Source organism: Maylandia zebra, linkage group LG22 (genome assembly GCF_041146795.1).
Source record: "Maylandia zebra isolate NMK-2024a linkage group LG22, Mzebra_GT3a, whole genome shotgun sequence".
Taxonomy (NCBI): Eukaryota; Metazoa; Chordata; class Actinopteri; order Cichliformes; family Cichlidae; genus Maylandia; species Maylandia zebra.
In genome coordinates this window covers 19,254,295-19,272,155 of record NC_135187.1, presented here as the reverse complement: position 1 = coordinate 19,272,155, position 17,861 = coordinate 19,254,295, and the positions used below count along the sequence as shown (strand labels likewise).

At 42.0% G+C, this 17,861-nt stretch overlaps 1 protein-coding gene across 1 annotated transcript; it reads left to right on the top strand.

The window, feature by feature from the left end:
• Nucleotides 1-472: 472 nt before the first annotated feature.
• On the top strand, nt 473-15,821 carry fkbp9 (FKBP prolyl isomerase 9). The gene is made up of 10 exons (XM_004548049.2): nt 473-824; nt 1,575-1,720; nt 4,915-5,104; nt 5,184-5,329; nt 7,562-7,751; nt 10,999-11,144; nt 11,452-11,641; nt 13,774-13,919; nt 14,507-14,670; nt 14,747-15,821. The coding sequence occupies exons 1-10, from the start codon at nt 622-624 to the stop codon at nt 14,924-14,926; spliced, it is 1,701 nt and encodes a 566-aa protein (XP_004548106.2). The 5' UTR covers nt 473-621; the 3' UTR covers nt 14,927-15,821.
• The last annotated feature ends 2,040 nt before the right edge of the window (nt 15,822-17,861 follow it).

Here is a 17,861-nt window from a genome sequence, read left to right as displayed (position 1 = left end):
GTGCGTAAAGTCAGCAGCAATCGTTATGCGTGCTGCTTATTCTTACGCTTTGACTATAAATCAGAGGCGTAGCCAGATATGCAGATATTGTTTTTTTTTTTTTTATGGATCCAGGTGGATGTGTCCGCATCTGTTTGGAGACCCCAATGTTTCCACGTTGACACATAACTCGGGCAGCACTGCGCAAGAGCAAAGCGCGGTGCCCCAACTATCCCATTCAATTGCAAAGGGCGTTAAGTCAGCTGGAGCGAAACACGGAAGTAATACGTCACTGTGTCAAAATAAGAGTCAAATTTTCTAATCTAATATTGTGTGTTTTTTGCTTGTGTGGCACAGAGATATTGGACCACACGTTTCAACCTCTTGTATTTGGGTTTTATTAACAATGCGTCACATTTAGACGAATAGTCAAAGTTTTACTTGTAATATTCAAACCGGATGTAGTGCGGCTTTTTCTCTGGCTTGACACGTGATCAGTCCTATGCTGGAACCAGAAGCAGGACTTGTGTCCAAATCGGAGTAGAGGAAATCAAAGCACCGGGGGACAGGGAGTCAGCGGGCACACAGGCAGGCCGTACCCACAGTTACCTCCATCGTCTCAAATCGTTCTCCTCGGTCACAATGATCAAGTGCGCGCAAGGGGTGTTGTATCTCTCGGTTCTGGTGACGTTCGCCGCCTGCAACGCTCCTCCGGTACCGTTAGACGACATCCTCATTGAGAAAACCTCCGTGCCAGAGCAGTGTGTGCGCGCGGTCAAAGTGGGAGATTTTGTCAGGTATCACTACATCGGCACGTTTCCAGACGGCAACAAGTTCGACTCCAGGTGAGTGTCTCACATCTGCATTATTTCCCTCTCACTTTAGCACCTTTGCGTTTAGAAGACCGGCTGCACGGTCCGAGCAGCGTGCGCGATGCGTAAAAGTGCGCGTTTAGTGGTTCGCCCCTGTGAGCCACGCAGGCAACCAGACAGCCTGAGCTCTGGTGCTTAATCTCAGGGTCCAAAACTGTTTTTGTGTCGTCTGGAAAACAGACGGTAACAGGGATTACACAGGACCCCGATCTGAGAGATAATTTAGTTTCAGTTTTCAGTTTTATTTGTCATATGCAAGTTAGCACAGGGTCAGTTAAACTAGTTTTTGTTTTATGCAGATGCTTCTTCCACGACCTTTAAAGTCCCCCGAACTCCACTTTGCAAACCACTGACAGTGAAAATGTCTTGCACAGTGGTCAGCTGGGCAGACACCCAAAGCCCCACATACACTGTCACATTTGATTTACTGCACAATTGATTACAGCATAAACTATGATGCACTCTGCAGATTAAGATAACACCGTGGCCCAGTTTTAGTGAGAAATAGACTTACATTTTTGCACAAGAGTCTTTATGTTAAATCTTTAGAAATAAAAGGCTGTTAAGATGTTGAAATATGAAAAAGAAAGGCAGTCACTTTAAAAACCTGAAGTCATTGCCTCAAAGGAAATGTGATTAAAGCCAGGGAATAAAACGATTCATGTTACACAGCAACATCCTCATAGATAATTCCCTGACAGTCTGTTTTTGTGCATGTTTTAGTTATGACCGTGGCAGCACGTACAATGTCTTTGTTGGCAAGAAGCAGTTGATTGAAGGGATGGACAAAGCTCTCGTGGGAATGTGTGTCAACGAGAGAAGACTGGTGAAGATCCCACCTCAACTCGCCTACGGAAAACAAGGCTACGGTGCGTATGTCTGAATGTGTGCCAAACTCATATCAGCACATTGCTGTCCTATATGACTGATTGTTTGGAATGAGAACAAAACTTCTGTGCCAAACTCTGGGACGTTAGGGCACAGACTGGTGTTTATCCCTCTGTAGTTACTATAAATATATCTCTGGCAAAGCTAATCATAACAAAGAGAGATCTTGGTGGGATATTTGCAGGAGCACAAGGCGGAGAAGTTACAGTCTTTGATGAATGCTCTGACTTTTGTTCTGTTGAAGTCAGTGGAAGCAAAGAGGAAGTGGGCTGCCCCTAAGCATCCATGTTGAATGATGTCAGAGGGGCATCACAGACCAGGAAGCAGACCAGAGGAAGCCGCTGTGGATTTTCAGCTGTGAATGTTTCTGCATCAGCTGCAAGCAGATACACTGTCACGTCATTAGTGTGTGTGTGGAAATGAAAAAAACCTGGGCCGTTGTTCAGAAATCAGTGTGTTTGTGTGAGAAAATGCATATATTGTGGGAGTCACAGGATGTGAAGCTATGTTTACAAGAAGAGAGAGGTGTGTATATTTGAGAAAGAGCATGAAATATTTCTATCCCATTATCTAATGGGAAAGAGAGAGAAAGAGCGGGCATGTGTAGACAGGTAAAGGCTGAGGCTGTGTCCTCTACCGCTGCCTGTTTTAGAGGGATCAAACAAGGAAAAAGAAAACAGAGCGCTGAGATAGACGGAGCACTCTGAAGTGGTAGAGGGAAAATTTTGCCAGAAGAGACTGCCAACTCATCAGTAGTAAAATCACAATGGCTACCACACACTCAGGCCCTCCATCTCCTCCTCCCGTCCCCTTACCTTCGCTTTCTTCACTTTACATCCATATCTTCTGTCTGCTCACAAAGCTTCTGTGAAACAGTAGAAGAATATTTGAAGAAGCCTATTTCTGCTACTGAAAAACAAAACAAAACACATTTTTGCCATTCATATCTCAAAATCTCAACTTACTAACTCAAACTCATGAAAAAATGACTTGAAATATTGAGCTATTACGTCAAAACTTTTAGATAATAACACAAAATTTTGAGTTATGGGTGACAAAAACTAGATTTTTGTTTCCGGCTTCCACAGAGAAGTGAAGCAGAGACTCCAGAGAAACAGTTTATACCTGCAGTTTATAACGTGCAGAGAACAATCACATTTACACACATACAGTGGGGCAAAAAAGTATTTAGTCAGCCACCGATTGTGCAAGTTCCCCCACCTAAAATGATGACAGAGGTCAGTAATTTGCACCAGAGGTACACTTCAACTGTGAGAGACAGAATGTGAAAAAAAAAAAATCCATGAATCCACATGGTAGGATTTGTAAAGAATTTATTCGTAAATCAGGGTGGAAAATAAGTATTTGGTCAATAACAAAAATACAACTCAATACTTTGTAACATAACCTTTGTTGGCAATAACAGAGGTCAAACGTTTACTATAGGTCTTTACCAGGTTTGCACACACAGTAGCTGGTATTTTGGCCCATTCCTCCATGCAGATCTTCTCGAGAGCAGTGATGTTTTGGGGCTGTCGCCGAGCAACACAGACTTTCAACTCCCGCCACAGATTTTCTATGGGGTTGAGGTCTGGAGACTGGCTAGGCCACTGCAGGACTTTCAAATGCTTCTTACGGAGCCACTCCTTTGTTGCCTGGGCGGTGTGTTTTGGATCGTTGTCATGTTGGAAGACCCAGCCTCGTTTCATCTTCAAAGTTCTCACTGATGGAAGGAGGTTTTGGCTCAAAATCTCACGATACATGGCCCCATTCATTCTGTCCTTAACACGGATCAGTCGTCCTGTCCCCTTGGCAGAAAAACAGCCCCATAGCATGATGTTTCCACCCCCATGCTTCACAGTAGGTATGGTGTTCTTGGGATGCAACTCAGTATTCTTCTTCCTCCAAACACGACGAGTTGAGTTTATACCAAAAAGTTCTACTTTGGTTTCATCTGACCACATGACATTCTCCCAATCCTCTGCTGTATCATCCATGTGCTCTCTGGCAAACTTCAGACGGGCCTGGACATGCACTGGCTTCAGCAGCGGAACACGTCTGGCACTGCGGGATTTGATTCCCTGCCGTTGTAGTGTGTTACTGATGGTGACCTTTGTTACTTTGGTCCCAGCTCTCTGCAGGTCATTCACCAGGTCCCCCCGTGTGGTTCTGGGATCTTTGCTCACCGTTCTCATGATCATTTTGACCCCACGGGATGAGATCTTGCGTGGAGCCCCAGATCGAGGGAGATTATCAGTGGTCTTGTATGTCTTCCATTTTCTGATGATTGCTCCCACAGTTGATTTTTTCACACCAAGCTGCTTGCCTATTGTAGATTCACTCTTCCCAGTCTGGTGCAGGTCTACAATACTTTTCCTGGTGTCCTTCGAAAGCTCTTTGGTCTTGGCCATGGCGGAGTTTGGAGTCTGACTGTTTGAGGCTGTGGACAGGTGTCTTTTATACAGATGATGAGTTCAAACAGGTGCCATTCATACAGGTAACGAGTGGGGGACAGAAAAGCTTCTTACAGAAGACGTTACAGGTCTGTGAGAGCCAGAGATTTTCCTTGTTTGAGGTGACCAAATACTTATTTTCCACCCTGATTTACGAATAAATTCTTTACAAATCCTACCATGTGGATTCATGGATTTTTTTTTCACATTCTGTCTCTCACAGTTGAAGTGTACCTCTGGTGCAAATTACTGACCTCTGTCATCATTTTAGGTGGGGGAACTTGCACAATCGGTGGCTGACTAAATACTTTTTTGCCCCACTGTATTATATACACTCACCAGTCAATTTATTAGGTACACCTTGCTAGTACTAGGTTGGACCATCTTGTGGCGCCAGAGCTGCCTAAATGTTTTGAGGCATAAATTCAACCATGTGCTGGAAACATTTCTGAAAGACTTTGGTCCATATTGACATGATAACGTCACAAAGCTGCTGCAGATTTGTTGGTCACGCATCCACGATGTGAATGTCCAGTTTAACTTAACTAAAAATTTCAGCTACAGGAAAGAAATCAAATCAAAAGGAAGGTTAAAACACTTAAAACTGAACAATATCAGGATTTCCTGTAAAAGCTCATCAGAAAAACCAGAATCGATTGTTTATTTAATCCAGATATCCCACTGCAGAGTTTAAGAATCACCTGCCGTCCTCTCCTCCACAGGTGACATCATCCCTCCTGACTCCATCCTCCACTTTGACGTCCTGCTCCTCGATGTGTGGAACCCCGAGGATGGCGTCCAGACAAACACTTACCACACGCCCTCCGTCTGCTCCAGAAAGGTGGAAGTGTCTGACTACATCCGCTACCACTATAACGGCACGCTGCTGGACGGGACCCTCTTTGATTCCAGGTTTGTCTCGTACAAGCTGTCATTCATGCATCAATCCACCTGCACACTTACAGCCTGTTTTCGCCACTCTCTGCTGCAGTCACACCCGCATGAGGACCTATGACACTTACGTCGGGATCGGCTGGCTGATCGCCGGTATGGATCAGGGTCTTCTGGGAATGTGTGTTGGAGAGAGGCGCATCATCACTATGCCCCCATCACTTGGATATGGAGAGAATGGAGATGGTGAGTTTTGATGTGATTAGTTCCTTAAAGTCTTCTGTCAGACTGACGACCTGTCTATGGCGTACCCCGTCTCCTGCTCTACGACAGCTGGGATAAGCAGTCAAGAAAATAGACGGATGGATTTCCAGTTTCTTCAAGTTTTACTACAAACACTAGAATTTAGGTGAAAAGAAGCAGCTGCACTAATACCATCCAATATGTATCCTGTTAATCACACTAGGCTGAGTTTAGATAGATCTACAATAAACAAGACACTTTAAGTAAACGTGCCACACAATGACCTTATAGTATGAGAGAGTGCAGAGGCGGCAAAAGTACAGATATTAGGTACTTAAGTAGAAGTACTAGGGTTTAGAAGTACTCTGATCAAAGTTAAAGTACTGATTTAACTTCTTTACTCAAGTAAAAGTAAAAAAGTACAGGCTCAGAAATGTACTCAAAGTAATTATGTAAAAAGTTATTTTTTTAGAGGACTTTTCTGCACCTTGTGGAACCTTGTGGTATATTAATATAATAAAATATTAATTTAACAAAATGACATTATAAAATGGGAATAGAAATTGTATATGTTTAGTTAGTCTGACAAACTTTGTGGATATAAATGTTAGATGTGAAAAGAGCTGACCTTTAAAAAAACATTACTCCCTTTGTCCTCCCTCCTCTTCTGTAGGGCTAGCTAGATGCTGAAGTACCACGAAAAACTTACCACAAAACTTGTGAACAGTCACACTTGTTCAAAACAAACAAACAAAAACAAACAAAAAACCAACTTTAACCCACTGGTGGTATATATTATGCATAAACGATATCGTTTTGCCTCTTTCATCCATTTATGTGCAATAACCCCGGTGACTGATACACCATTAGGATTAGTTTTCGTGTATTACTGTTTAGGCTCATATCGAATTAACGCTTTGAAGGCCCACTGTGATATAAAATAACAATAACTCCCCTCAAATGTCTTTAACTAAAGGTAATGAGCCTGTTTTGAAAATCTAAGTATACACAAATATATTTGTGTGAAAACGTATGGAGTAAAAGTACAAAGCAGCCAGAAAAATAACTTCGTAACTAAAGTACAGATACCTGAAAAATTCAACTTAAGTACAGTAACTGAGCATTTGTATTTATACTTTCTACCGCTTTACAAGAGTGATAAAAAGAAAGAAAAGTAGACAGTAAAAGTAAGACTGACACTGTTTAAAGGTAGTGGAAATTGCATTAATAAAAAAAACACTATAAACTGAAGAAAAACAGCTGCATGTGTCATGGCTACTGAACGGACCCACGCGCAGACAGTTCTTTCAAGGAAACAAAAAGGGGATTTATTTACAATAGGGATCACCTTAGTGCAAAATATATGTACAGTGAGTTGGGAGGGGGTCCAGGGCTCCAGGGAGAGAAGGGGGGGGGGGGGGGGGGGGGGGAATCCACACACACGCTTCCTCTTCCACTCAGTCACCGCCACCGCTCCTCCGCACACACGCACTCCTCTTCAGCCGCACTCGCTCCAACACTCCACACACTGCCCCACTTGGACAGGTCCGGTGATTCGGTCCAGAATCTACAGACAGAAGGTCAAAGGTTAGTTCCACAACATAAAACACGTGTAAGCGATTCTTCTTTGAATATGCCGCGAGCACGAACTCAGGTGGTTCGACGTTCCAGCGGTGAGCTGCTCTGTGCCACTGCCTTAAATAGCAGCTGGGGAAATCAGCCAGATCAGCCGCAGGTGGACACCATCCACAGGGGTGCGTGGGCCAAGAGTGAGAGCCCGTAATGAGCTCCACCCAGGCAGAGAGGAGGAGGAGAGACAAAAAACTAAAACGAACAACAACAAAACCTGTAGCCAGCGTGGGCCAACCAGAGAGACACGGGGACCGTGACAGCATGCAGGTAAAATAAGTTAAGTAATAGGAAGTTTATCCTTCATCCATTGCGCAGCACAGTTATGTGACTACCTGCTGGAGGAAATTAAGATGGAATGATTCACAACACCTTTGTGTATGTGAGTTATTAACAAGTTCAACTGAAACTGGTTGTGTTTAAGGGTAAGAAAACCCGCTTACTCACACTCTATCATTAACAAGCACAAACATTATTACTAAGGCTCCCGTGCTCTCATCTTCACATCACATTATCGTGATCTGATTTGCTGAAAGTTTGGGAATAGCAACCTGAGCCCAGAAAAATAAAGAGTTTAGCTTCTTCGTCATCTTCTTCTCTCCTCAGGCAGTGACATCCCAGGACAGGCTTCCCTGGTGTTTGATGTTGTCCTCTTGGACCTCCACAATCCCAGAGACGGGATCACAGTGACTAACCAAGTGGCGCCCGAGTCCTGCACGAGGAAGAGTGTTTCTGGAGACTTTGTGCGTTACCACTACAACGGCAGCCTTCTGGATGGGACATTTTTCGATTCTAGGTATGTATTCATCATAGAGGGAAACTTGTTCTCGTGGTTCCTAAATAAAAACCGTTTATTGCCCGCTGTTTCTCAAGTAGCCTCACGGTGGCAGCATTTCTCTGGAGACACAAAGAGGAATCGAAACTTAAACTTCAAGTAGAAACTTCCTGCACATCTGTGTCACATAATAGTGTAACTGTTTTAAGTTTAAAATCTCTCTTCTTGTGGTATTTCTTGTGGATTTGAAAAAGCCTGATTTAGAGCGGCATTGCTTGTATGCTAAATTTAGAACCACAAAGGACACAAATAAGAGATACAGTCAGAAACTAATTTGATTTGAAAAATCAAAACAAAACGCAAGAAAGGTGTGGTTTAGTTTTCTGAAGAAAGATGTCATATGTAATAAGATAAGATTTCATCATTTATCATCATCATTTCATCTATCAGGTCAAGTACATGCGCCCAACAACTTGTTGAATCTGTGCCACAAAGAAATAACACGAAATGTACCACGAAATATTGCCAGTGAATGCAAGAAAAAAGGAAAAAAGAAACACATTTGCACTCATAGCTGATTTGCACTGTGTGCATTTCTTTGGTATCTGCGTCATATGACGCAGAGTTATTCAAGGTAAACAAACAAATGCACGCTGTTGGTTGCAGCTTACGCCCAGTGGTTTTGAGGGTAAGATCGTTTCCTGCTGTTGAATGCATCATCACCAAATGAGCTGACGTTGGATTTTAACGTCTGGGTAGTCTCACAGCTAAGTGTCTTTATCCTTATTCCACACAGCTAGCAGCTAGCACACTGTGTCCATCACAATAAAGCCAGTAAATCTGGTATTGTTCATTTAACCTCAGTCTAAGGTAATGCACATAAACATTCAGCATCTTCAGAGAGAGGCTCTGCGGTTCTTGGAGGTTTTGCAGATGTTGAATGAGAACATTCCCTTTAGGAGCTTCTTTCAAAACAAGGGAGAGTTGATTTTAGATGCAGCAGCATTTTTTTTAGCTTGTTTAGTATTTATTTGTGTGTAGGAATTACATTTACACCCTAAATGCAGGAAACCAATAAGCGGGTAATGAGTCACTCCTGAATTCAGTCATCCAAATCGTGAGTTAATAAGGACTAACATCTGCCTCTATTAGACTGTTTATTTTCAGCATAACCATATTTGCATATACAGTGTGCTGAAATATCGTCTCCCCCTTAGGTCTATGTGAATCAAAAATATATTTTAAAAAATTAAAATCTGCAAAACTCAAAAACTACGAGTTTTAATTAAATCAAATCACATTTATTTCTTTAGCACATTTAAAAGACCAGTGTACATCATAGAGCTTCACAATAGTACCGCAATGTGGGGAGAAACAAGGGACAAATTGAACAATTACAATAAGATGGTATGGAGTGCAAGCCGGAAGAAAGTCAAACTAATTTGCTTCAAAGGCTAAATTACACAGGTAAGTTTTTAGGCACGATTTAAACAATTGAATAGATTCAGATGTACGGACATCAACTGGGAGATTATTCCAGAGTCTAGGAGCGGCAACAGCAAAGGCACGGTCACCTCTGGCTTTTCAACGAGACCTTGGTTGCACTAAGAGCAGTTGGCTAGAAGATCTTAGTGCTCTCTTGGGGTTATACAGGTCAAGGAGATCAGTTAAATAACTAGGTGCTGTTAAATACCCCAATTCTTTGATCTTTGGGCTGAAGGAAGAACAACACTGAGTGTTTAATGCTCAATCAACAATCTCTTTATTCCATACAACACTTTCCACAGGAGGGTGTCTTGAAGTGTGTGACAGTTACACATAGCTTCTTCCCCTCCCCCCTCCAGGGTCATGAAGCCTAAACCCTCACATTCTTTCTATCTTACGGCGCCTAAGTGATGGCCTTGGCTTCCTGTTTTATCTCTTCCTGATGAGATGGGGCAGAAAACCTCTACCCAGTATGCTGTGTTCTCTTTGTAATCTGAAAAAGGAAGGTCATGATTCTACACAAACAGCATTTCTTATAACTCAGCAGTGTAATGCATCATAAAACAGTCTAATAAATCTAATGTTTTCTCACCTTCTTGTAGATCTGGAGTGTAATGCAACCTAAAACAATATGATGATTTCACAATCTTTAATCAAAGGCATAATGTGGCCTATATAGCGGTATAATGAGCTGCTTTTATGCACTTTCTGGTTCAGTTTTGAAGACATCACCGTATTCAAAACACATCAATCATGATTCCTCCTCAATGGCTAATCGTAAACATAAAACAAAAATAATCTTTCCAAAACAACCTCCTATGTCTGCTGCAAATGTCAAGGCGACCCGATAACCACAATAATAGAGTATAAAAAACTATTTATACACAGAATTTAACACTGTAACCTGACATGTGTAGATTCGTAGTCATCCCGGTCATGGTAGTCTCAGGAGCTTAGGGCGCCCGACTGTCTGCCACCTACAATGCTGGTGCCTCAATCTCCACTCACATCTTGCATCTCAATGAGTCACAGGATGGTGCAAGGCCTCACAATGGTTTCACACAAAACCTCTCCTGTTATTGACCCATGCCGTTTTCACACCTTGACTCATGATTAATGGGTCAACAACTCCTTTAAGGGACAACCCCCGCTAGGGTTTAAATACCTGGGACTCTCTACCGGTTTGTTTTGCAAATGAAGAAGTTTCTCAGATGAGAGGTGAAACTTCTTCAAGAAACTTAAAGAAGTCCAGTGGCTTTCTTTCCAAGCTTCTTAGACTATAACCAGTACAAAATGTAAACATGGATAGCAGGGATTAAAGAGGAACTGTGATAATAACGCGTCATATTTCTAAAGACAATCACAAAACATGTCAGATCAAGTGTTATCTGTTATCTGTCTTATCCATTAGAGAGAGAAGTGTGCATTGTTGCCCGTGTGTGTACAAGTCTGAACTAAGAGAGCAAAACTTACAAAATTTGGGTGACACTGGTGTGATCCGACAGCAGACTGGGTAGAGGGCATATCACAAAGGAGGAAATTAAGTCCCTGGTTTGATTATCTGCTAGATAGATGTTTTTTGTGTGTGTTTATCTCTTTGTTCATTACCCTGTGTCTATAAAGGAAAACTGACTTTTGCAATGTGTTGCGGTGTTTTTACCTCCTCCATATCGGCGTGCATCTGAAACTCAAGCTTAAGCTATGACTAACTTTATTATATGAGGGTAAAAAACAAACTGTTTTTACCTTCAAAATTATTTTCCTAATATTTTCTTTTCCTCAGCTACTCTCGTAATCGTACCTACGACACATACGTGGGTCGAGGCTACGTGATCGCCGGCATGGATGAGGGCCTGATCGGAGTCTGCATTGGGGAGAGACGCACCATCACCATCCCCCCGCATCTCGGTTACGGAGAGGAGGGCACAGGTGCGTATGTGTAATGCTCAGATTCATTGGCTCAGTGAGAGAAAGATCATAAGAGTCATGAGCCATGAGATCAGAAGTGCTTGTTGTGCCATTTATCATGCGTTCTTCTTGTGGTAGAGAAAACAGAAGGTCTGCTGTAGCGACGAGACATAAACGTTCGTTTTTGAGAACGTCTTTGTACAAATGTGCACGCTTTCCACTCAAGATTCAATAAATTAAAAAGAAATTCTGGATTCTTGTTTTGACTGAAATCACAGGTAGATTCAACTCATTTTTTCCCCTTTCCACATCTCTCTCTCTCTCTCAGGCACAAAGATCCCAGGCTCAGCAGTGCTGGTGTTCGACGTCCACATCATCGACTTCCACAACCCCTCGGATAACACTGAGATCACCGCCACTTTCAAGCCAGAAGAGTGTGACAAGCAAACTAAGAAGGGAGACTTTGTTAAATACCACTACAATGCCTCTCTGATGGACGGCACATCCATCGACTCCACGTAAGTAAAGCTCTGTTGGACTCTTCTGGGAGAGCAAAAAAAAAAAAAGGTAACAGAGAAACTGAGACTTATTAGTGCAGAGTTGGGATTGACCTAAATGGAGGCGTCAGCGTAAAGGTGGGAGTTAAAATTTAATAGCAAGGCCACCTTCTTCCAGACCACCTGCAGGAGCGAAAGAATGGGGGGTTGAGAGCTTAGTGGGGGGAGGGACGACACACAGTGAACCATGTCTGAGGCCAGCTGAAATCCCCGGCTGGAACAAGGTTTTGGGGCAGAGGGAGTGCTTCGGATTTTGGCCAATTTACTCTACATCCTGATATATTAGAGAACCGGTTAATAATTCTTAAGAGATCAGGTAAAGCGTGTTATAGCTGTGAAATCAGGACCAGAGCATCATCAACATTCAGATAATTTTAAAAATTTGATTTAAAAACTTTAAGCAGTGATCACAGAGTCTCTCAAGTTTTACTTGCAGCAAGAAGTCAGAGGGTACAGATTAAGACTAAAACTTACAGCTCACGGATGCCATTATAGCTGGAGTCACATCCTAAGTTACACAATTAGCCTTTCAAAATTGTGGAATTTTCCATACATGTGCCATCATGCCGAGGCATACAATCTTATCTTTATTAGCTCCAACTCAGCCCCGTTTCAGGGTCAGTTTTCTTTTCAACAGCAGTCTTCTTGCAAGTACATCATAATCAACTGATCTCATACAGACGTAAGTCGAGCAACAGTTTAACATAATTAAAATTTTTCCTGTAATTAAGAGGGCAGCAATAGATGGCATGATAGGAACTATGACAGAGGTCACATGTAGTGGGTTGATAGCAGGTTAGTAAAGCTGTTGCTAGGTTAAAAATTGGAGGTGAGATTCAAGTCATTTTTAAGCAACTGTCGATTCAGTTTTTAAAATTCTGTTTAAAAGTAAAACATAAAAAGGGCCATTAGAGGAGAGCAGAACTCACTGAAAACAATTTATTGAAATTCTACAAAAGTGCAGAATCAGTGAATAAAAAGCGGAGGCATCCACCAGATGTCAACCAATAAGCACGTAGATCCACCACAACAGAACCAAGCTTCCCTGAGTCCTCACTTAAACACAGAGACGAGTCATTCTCTGATTTTTTTCGTCACCATCCTGACCAAAAACATGTGTTATATGCACAAAAGCTTCATAATGTAGCTATAATATGTAGCCTACAAGATTATTCATGGTAAACATGACTCTGTAACAGTTTCCCCAATGTCCAGCTTGCTGGTCTGGAGCAAAGCCACAAAGCCACAGCAAGATCAGACCATGTAAAGCTCAAGAGCTACATCTCAGACTCAGTTAGCATGGTAAATAAGAGTACAGTTAGCTGTCAGGAGAAAGCCTCTTCTTTCTAAAGAGGTTCGCAAAGTTGCATCAGAGCAAACGACAAGACTTCAGGAGAAGATTTTGTTTGGACAGATGAGACCAAAGCAGAGATGTGTGATGATTTGTGCTTTTTTGCATAGAAACAGCTTCAGGCAGACTGAAGAGGGGGTGTGTCGGATTTCAGCCTTCAAACAGACCTTTTAGCAAGTTTCCTCTTACAGATGTGCATTCAAGTGCGCATAGGTGGTGGTGAAAGCGCCACTTTGTTCACGTTATGCATTTGAAAAAGAAAACTGTCGCTCTACATGTGAATTTCCTTTTTTCCCCCTTTTTATTCCTCACAGCCACTTTAAACTCCTGGTTTAGTGTCCAGCTATCACAAAGATAACATAAGTAGGATCTCTTGAATGGTGAGCTCTTTGTCTGAGCTGTGAGCTCTTTATATAGTAACGATCCCCAGCAATGAGGTCTGCAGGGTCATGTCTCCTCACTGTTTAATGGTTGTTTGAATCCACAATTGTGAGTCATCCTAGCAGCAGGTTATAATTTGCAAAAGTCTTCTTAATGCTGTGGATTCAAACCCACACCGTGATCCTCTGGCCTGCTGAAATTAAGGAAATACACATTATGTTTACAAGTTGAAACTTTTACTTATTCTTAAACAAGAATAAATAAGAAAAACAGATCTCATGTGTGTAGACAGAAATGATGGACATGCTTCCTTTAGCACGGCGACTAATATGCAGCTGTTTTATATGTTTATCTGTTTCAGGTATAATTATGGGAAGACATACAACATAGTCCTGGGAGCAAACCAGGTGGTCCCGGGGATGGAGGATGGACTCATGGACATGTGTGTGGGAGAGAGAAGACACCTTGTTATTCCTCCTCATCTGGGCTATGGGGAGAGGGGAGTCAGTGAGTCACGCACACACGCCCGCACACTCACACTCAGAATGTGTGTGTTTCATTTTAAACTAAATGTGTGTTTCATTTCATTTAAAATGAAACACACATTTTTACTGCGTGCACCTTTCTAGTGGTGCAACACATGAAAGGTTTCTTTCAGTTTCCAGTCATAAAATAAAATTATTGTAAGTATTTACTTAGTTTTGCTGTCTAGCCTGGTCAGGGATGAAAATCCACTTATCAGCAGATTTGGGAAATGCACTGAACCCCTATAGCTCCTCCTGTGGGTGGTGGGCGACACACGAGGGTCTTTCTGGTACTGCCGGGCCTGCCCAGATAAGCAGGAGGAGAGTAGGAGAGAGGATGGATGGATTTAACATGAGAGTAGCATCAGTTCTCCTCATTTAACTAAAAGGATAACCATATTTCCACATTTGTCAAATAGTTCATTGAGCACACAATGACTGTAAACTCCATTTTATAATTTTATAACTTGAGGTTAAAGCACCCAGTGAGCAGTAGAGATAGTTCTCTCTTTTCAGCGGATGTCTGGAACGAGTCACAGTGATTTATTGAGCTTTTATTTGTGCGTCCAGCTGATGAGGTTCCAGGCAGTGCCGTGCTGGTGTTTGACATCGAGCTGGTTGACATGGAGGAAGGACTTCCCGAAGGCTACATGTTCATCTGGAACGACGAGGTGTCTCCAGACCTCTTCTCTGAGATGGACAAAAACACCGACAAAGAGGTGGAGCCCTCTGAGGTATGTCAAGTTGCTCTTATCAAGATTTTCTCTTAACCATCACCATTAATTTACCATCCCCTTTTTGTTTGCACAGTTCACTGACTACATCATGCAGCAGGTGACTGAGGGTAAAGGTCGCCTGGCTCCTGGCTTTGATCCTTACCGCATCATTGACAACATGTTCTCCAACCAGGACCGCAACGGTGACGGAAAGATCACAGAGGCAGAGTTCAAACTTAAAGCCGATGAGGCTGCTGCCCACGACGAGCTATGACGTGCTTTATAGCGCGAGGGTATAAGGCAAAGGGTCAGATAGTTGGGGAAATGGGGACTGATAGTAAATTTGTGGGTGGTAGAGTAGCTGCAGATGGGTTTGTATGTTTAAAGTGTGGAGGGGGAAATGGGCTGACAGAGATTTTGTGGACTTAGATGATAGAGTTAAAGGATGTCTCGTCCATGAAGTGCCAATTGAGTCTGAGAAGAAATAACGAGTATGTAGGATTTAGAAAAAAATCATGTAATTTGAGGACTACGATGGAAATGAATGAATTTTTTAACCTCCTTTCTCATCAAAGGGTATAAAAGCACTCCTGTGTGAGAGAACAAACAAGTGCCTAGTTCCACTTCATCTAGATTAAAAACTCTTTTGACTTTACAGACTTTTATTTTCTTATTTTCTACTCAGTTTGTCCAAACTGTCTTGACAGGAGCACCGAGTTATTCATAATTAACTGTGATACACTGTGATGGAAGAAAGGTTCTTACTCAGAGCTGCCGCTGTTTTTAAAAGTGAAAAATAATAGGGTTTTATTTCCTTTATTTACATTAAACACCTCCCACTGTTTCACTTTTAAATGTCAGCCCACCTTCTGTGTTTTCAGCCGTTAAAATCATTCAGTCACCCTCCAGCTGTCAGGTCTGAAACCTCCATTCCTTCACTCGTTTTTGGTCTACTGTTTGTTCCTTTGCTTGTTTCGGTCTTCTCTGGATGTCTGGCGCGGTTTAGGAATTCGTGTGCAAGTGTGTGCGTGTGTGTGCAAGAGTGAGACAGAGCTATGCAAATAGAGGTTTTTTTTCTATTACTTTTACATTCAGGAGAACACTAAGGCTTGATGTCGCCTGTATCAGCTGAAGATTTCATTCAATTAAATGACCTGGCCTAAATATAATGCTCGCATTGTGTCTTCATTATCAGGTTGATGCCTACATGAGTGTGAGAACTGAGCTCCCTACAGCTTTAACAAATATAAACAAATATCTTTATTTACCCATGCACATGGGGAGTTGTGCACAGTGCAAAGCATCCTGCAGATCTGAGGGGTGCTCCTTCAACCTGTTACATTTTTACTCTAAGTCACACAATGCATTTAGGACACCTTTGACCTAACCCTGATCATTGAATGCATACACACTATCCCATTGCCATTGATATATGCAGTTGTCTTGTCTCCTATATCTTGCCTCCACATTCCTCCTGCTATTCTCAGAAATGAAAAATGTGTTTGCCCCTTTTCTTTCCTCCTCCTTGTTTCTTAAGGTCAGGGCAGAGAGCAGTCACCCTGTAGTGGACTCATACCTGGTGTCTCCTTTCACTACTTTATCTACCCCCACAGTTTCACATGATGCATAGTTTCACATGAATTTCCCCCTGCTCTTTTTCTGCTGCATTTCTGCAAACAGAGGCCTCTTTTTTTTTTGATCCTGCAAGCCCTATTTGTTATCCACAAGCCCTTGGCAAATCTCAGAAAATTCTTTTTCCACAATATCACCTTTTGGCTGGATCTGTCAGGACATGCACTGCTCTAAATGTACCTTTTACCCAGTATATGTGAAGGGAAAGCTTTTTATTATAGTCAGAAGAAGATTAGGTGGTCTAATGCCATACTCATCATTAAACATGATTATAGAGGAAAGGTTGATTAGCACTTGTTGTCAGGGGTTTGCAGAGATTAAGTGTTAGGACAATTCTCTTACCAAGTGAGAGGACACCGCAAGAGTGAGATTAAAGATCTATACGGCAAACATAGTCCAAACAGACTTGAGATATCTTAGTCACAGTGGAAAAACAAATATCACCCCCATAGGTGAAAAAACCCTGAACCATTTAAACTGCTGTGAGCAGCCTGAGTAGCACTTTCATTTCCTCTGCAGATGCAGGGGAAATGCATCTAGGCTGATTTAAGAAATCACTGCACCATTCAACCCTATCAGCTTTTTTCTTTTTAAGAAGTTAACTTTACTGCCATTGAAATAAAGGTTGTTCAGACTGTAATCAGGACAGGCAGCCTACTTTATGTTATGGGAAATTAGGAAAACACACAACCTTCTAGTCGATAAACTCTGTGAAAATCTTCGGTATTACACAACGATATGCCGGATAACTGCTTAGTGCTCTGTGCATCCGCTCCTGAAAGTGAGAGAGTCTAGGTCTTGGCCAGGACTGCAAGGTTAGATACATTTGCATGTTTAAAACTCTGAAATGCAGGTGCAAGTATCTCGTTACAATACACAAAATCTGTTTGTCTGCAAACTCATCCTACATGATCTGGAACTTAGCAACCAAATGTGGTGCACAGGTACATCTTAGGCCCTTGAAGAGTCTTATCATCACATTGCCAAGTAATCAACTACCAAATGAACTAAAATGACCCATTTTTAGCAATTATGCACTTGTGCAATCTTATACAAGCATCACATTTTAATTTTGGGACATTAACATTTAATTTATATTCACAAAGTATCCATATATAATGATACATATACATTATGGCCTAACAACCCACTAAGATGACCTTTATATGGGGTTATTAAAGTAGGACATTGGCATGGGCGTACACTTGTGCGGTATAAATCAAGAGACCTAACAGGTAGGTTTTAGACATAACTCGTCATTAAAAGCTTTTCCTGTGACGCTAGTGTTTCTAAGACACTGATTATTGTCACACATCATATTTTACCAATTTTTGTGATTTTCCCCCCCCACATAGTACAAAAACCATTAAGGGCTGTTTAGCAGTGGAGTCTGACCCAGCTACACTTGGAGAGGTAGGGCAGAGCGATTCAGGCACCTGTTGTATAACAACCTGATAAATTGCTTCCAGTTCTCGCCCAAGGGAAACATTTAAACTTGACATTAAACATTAAGATAAAAGCATAAGTAAGAAACATAAAGCAATCATTTGAGAACATCTGTAAAACTGTGACACTGG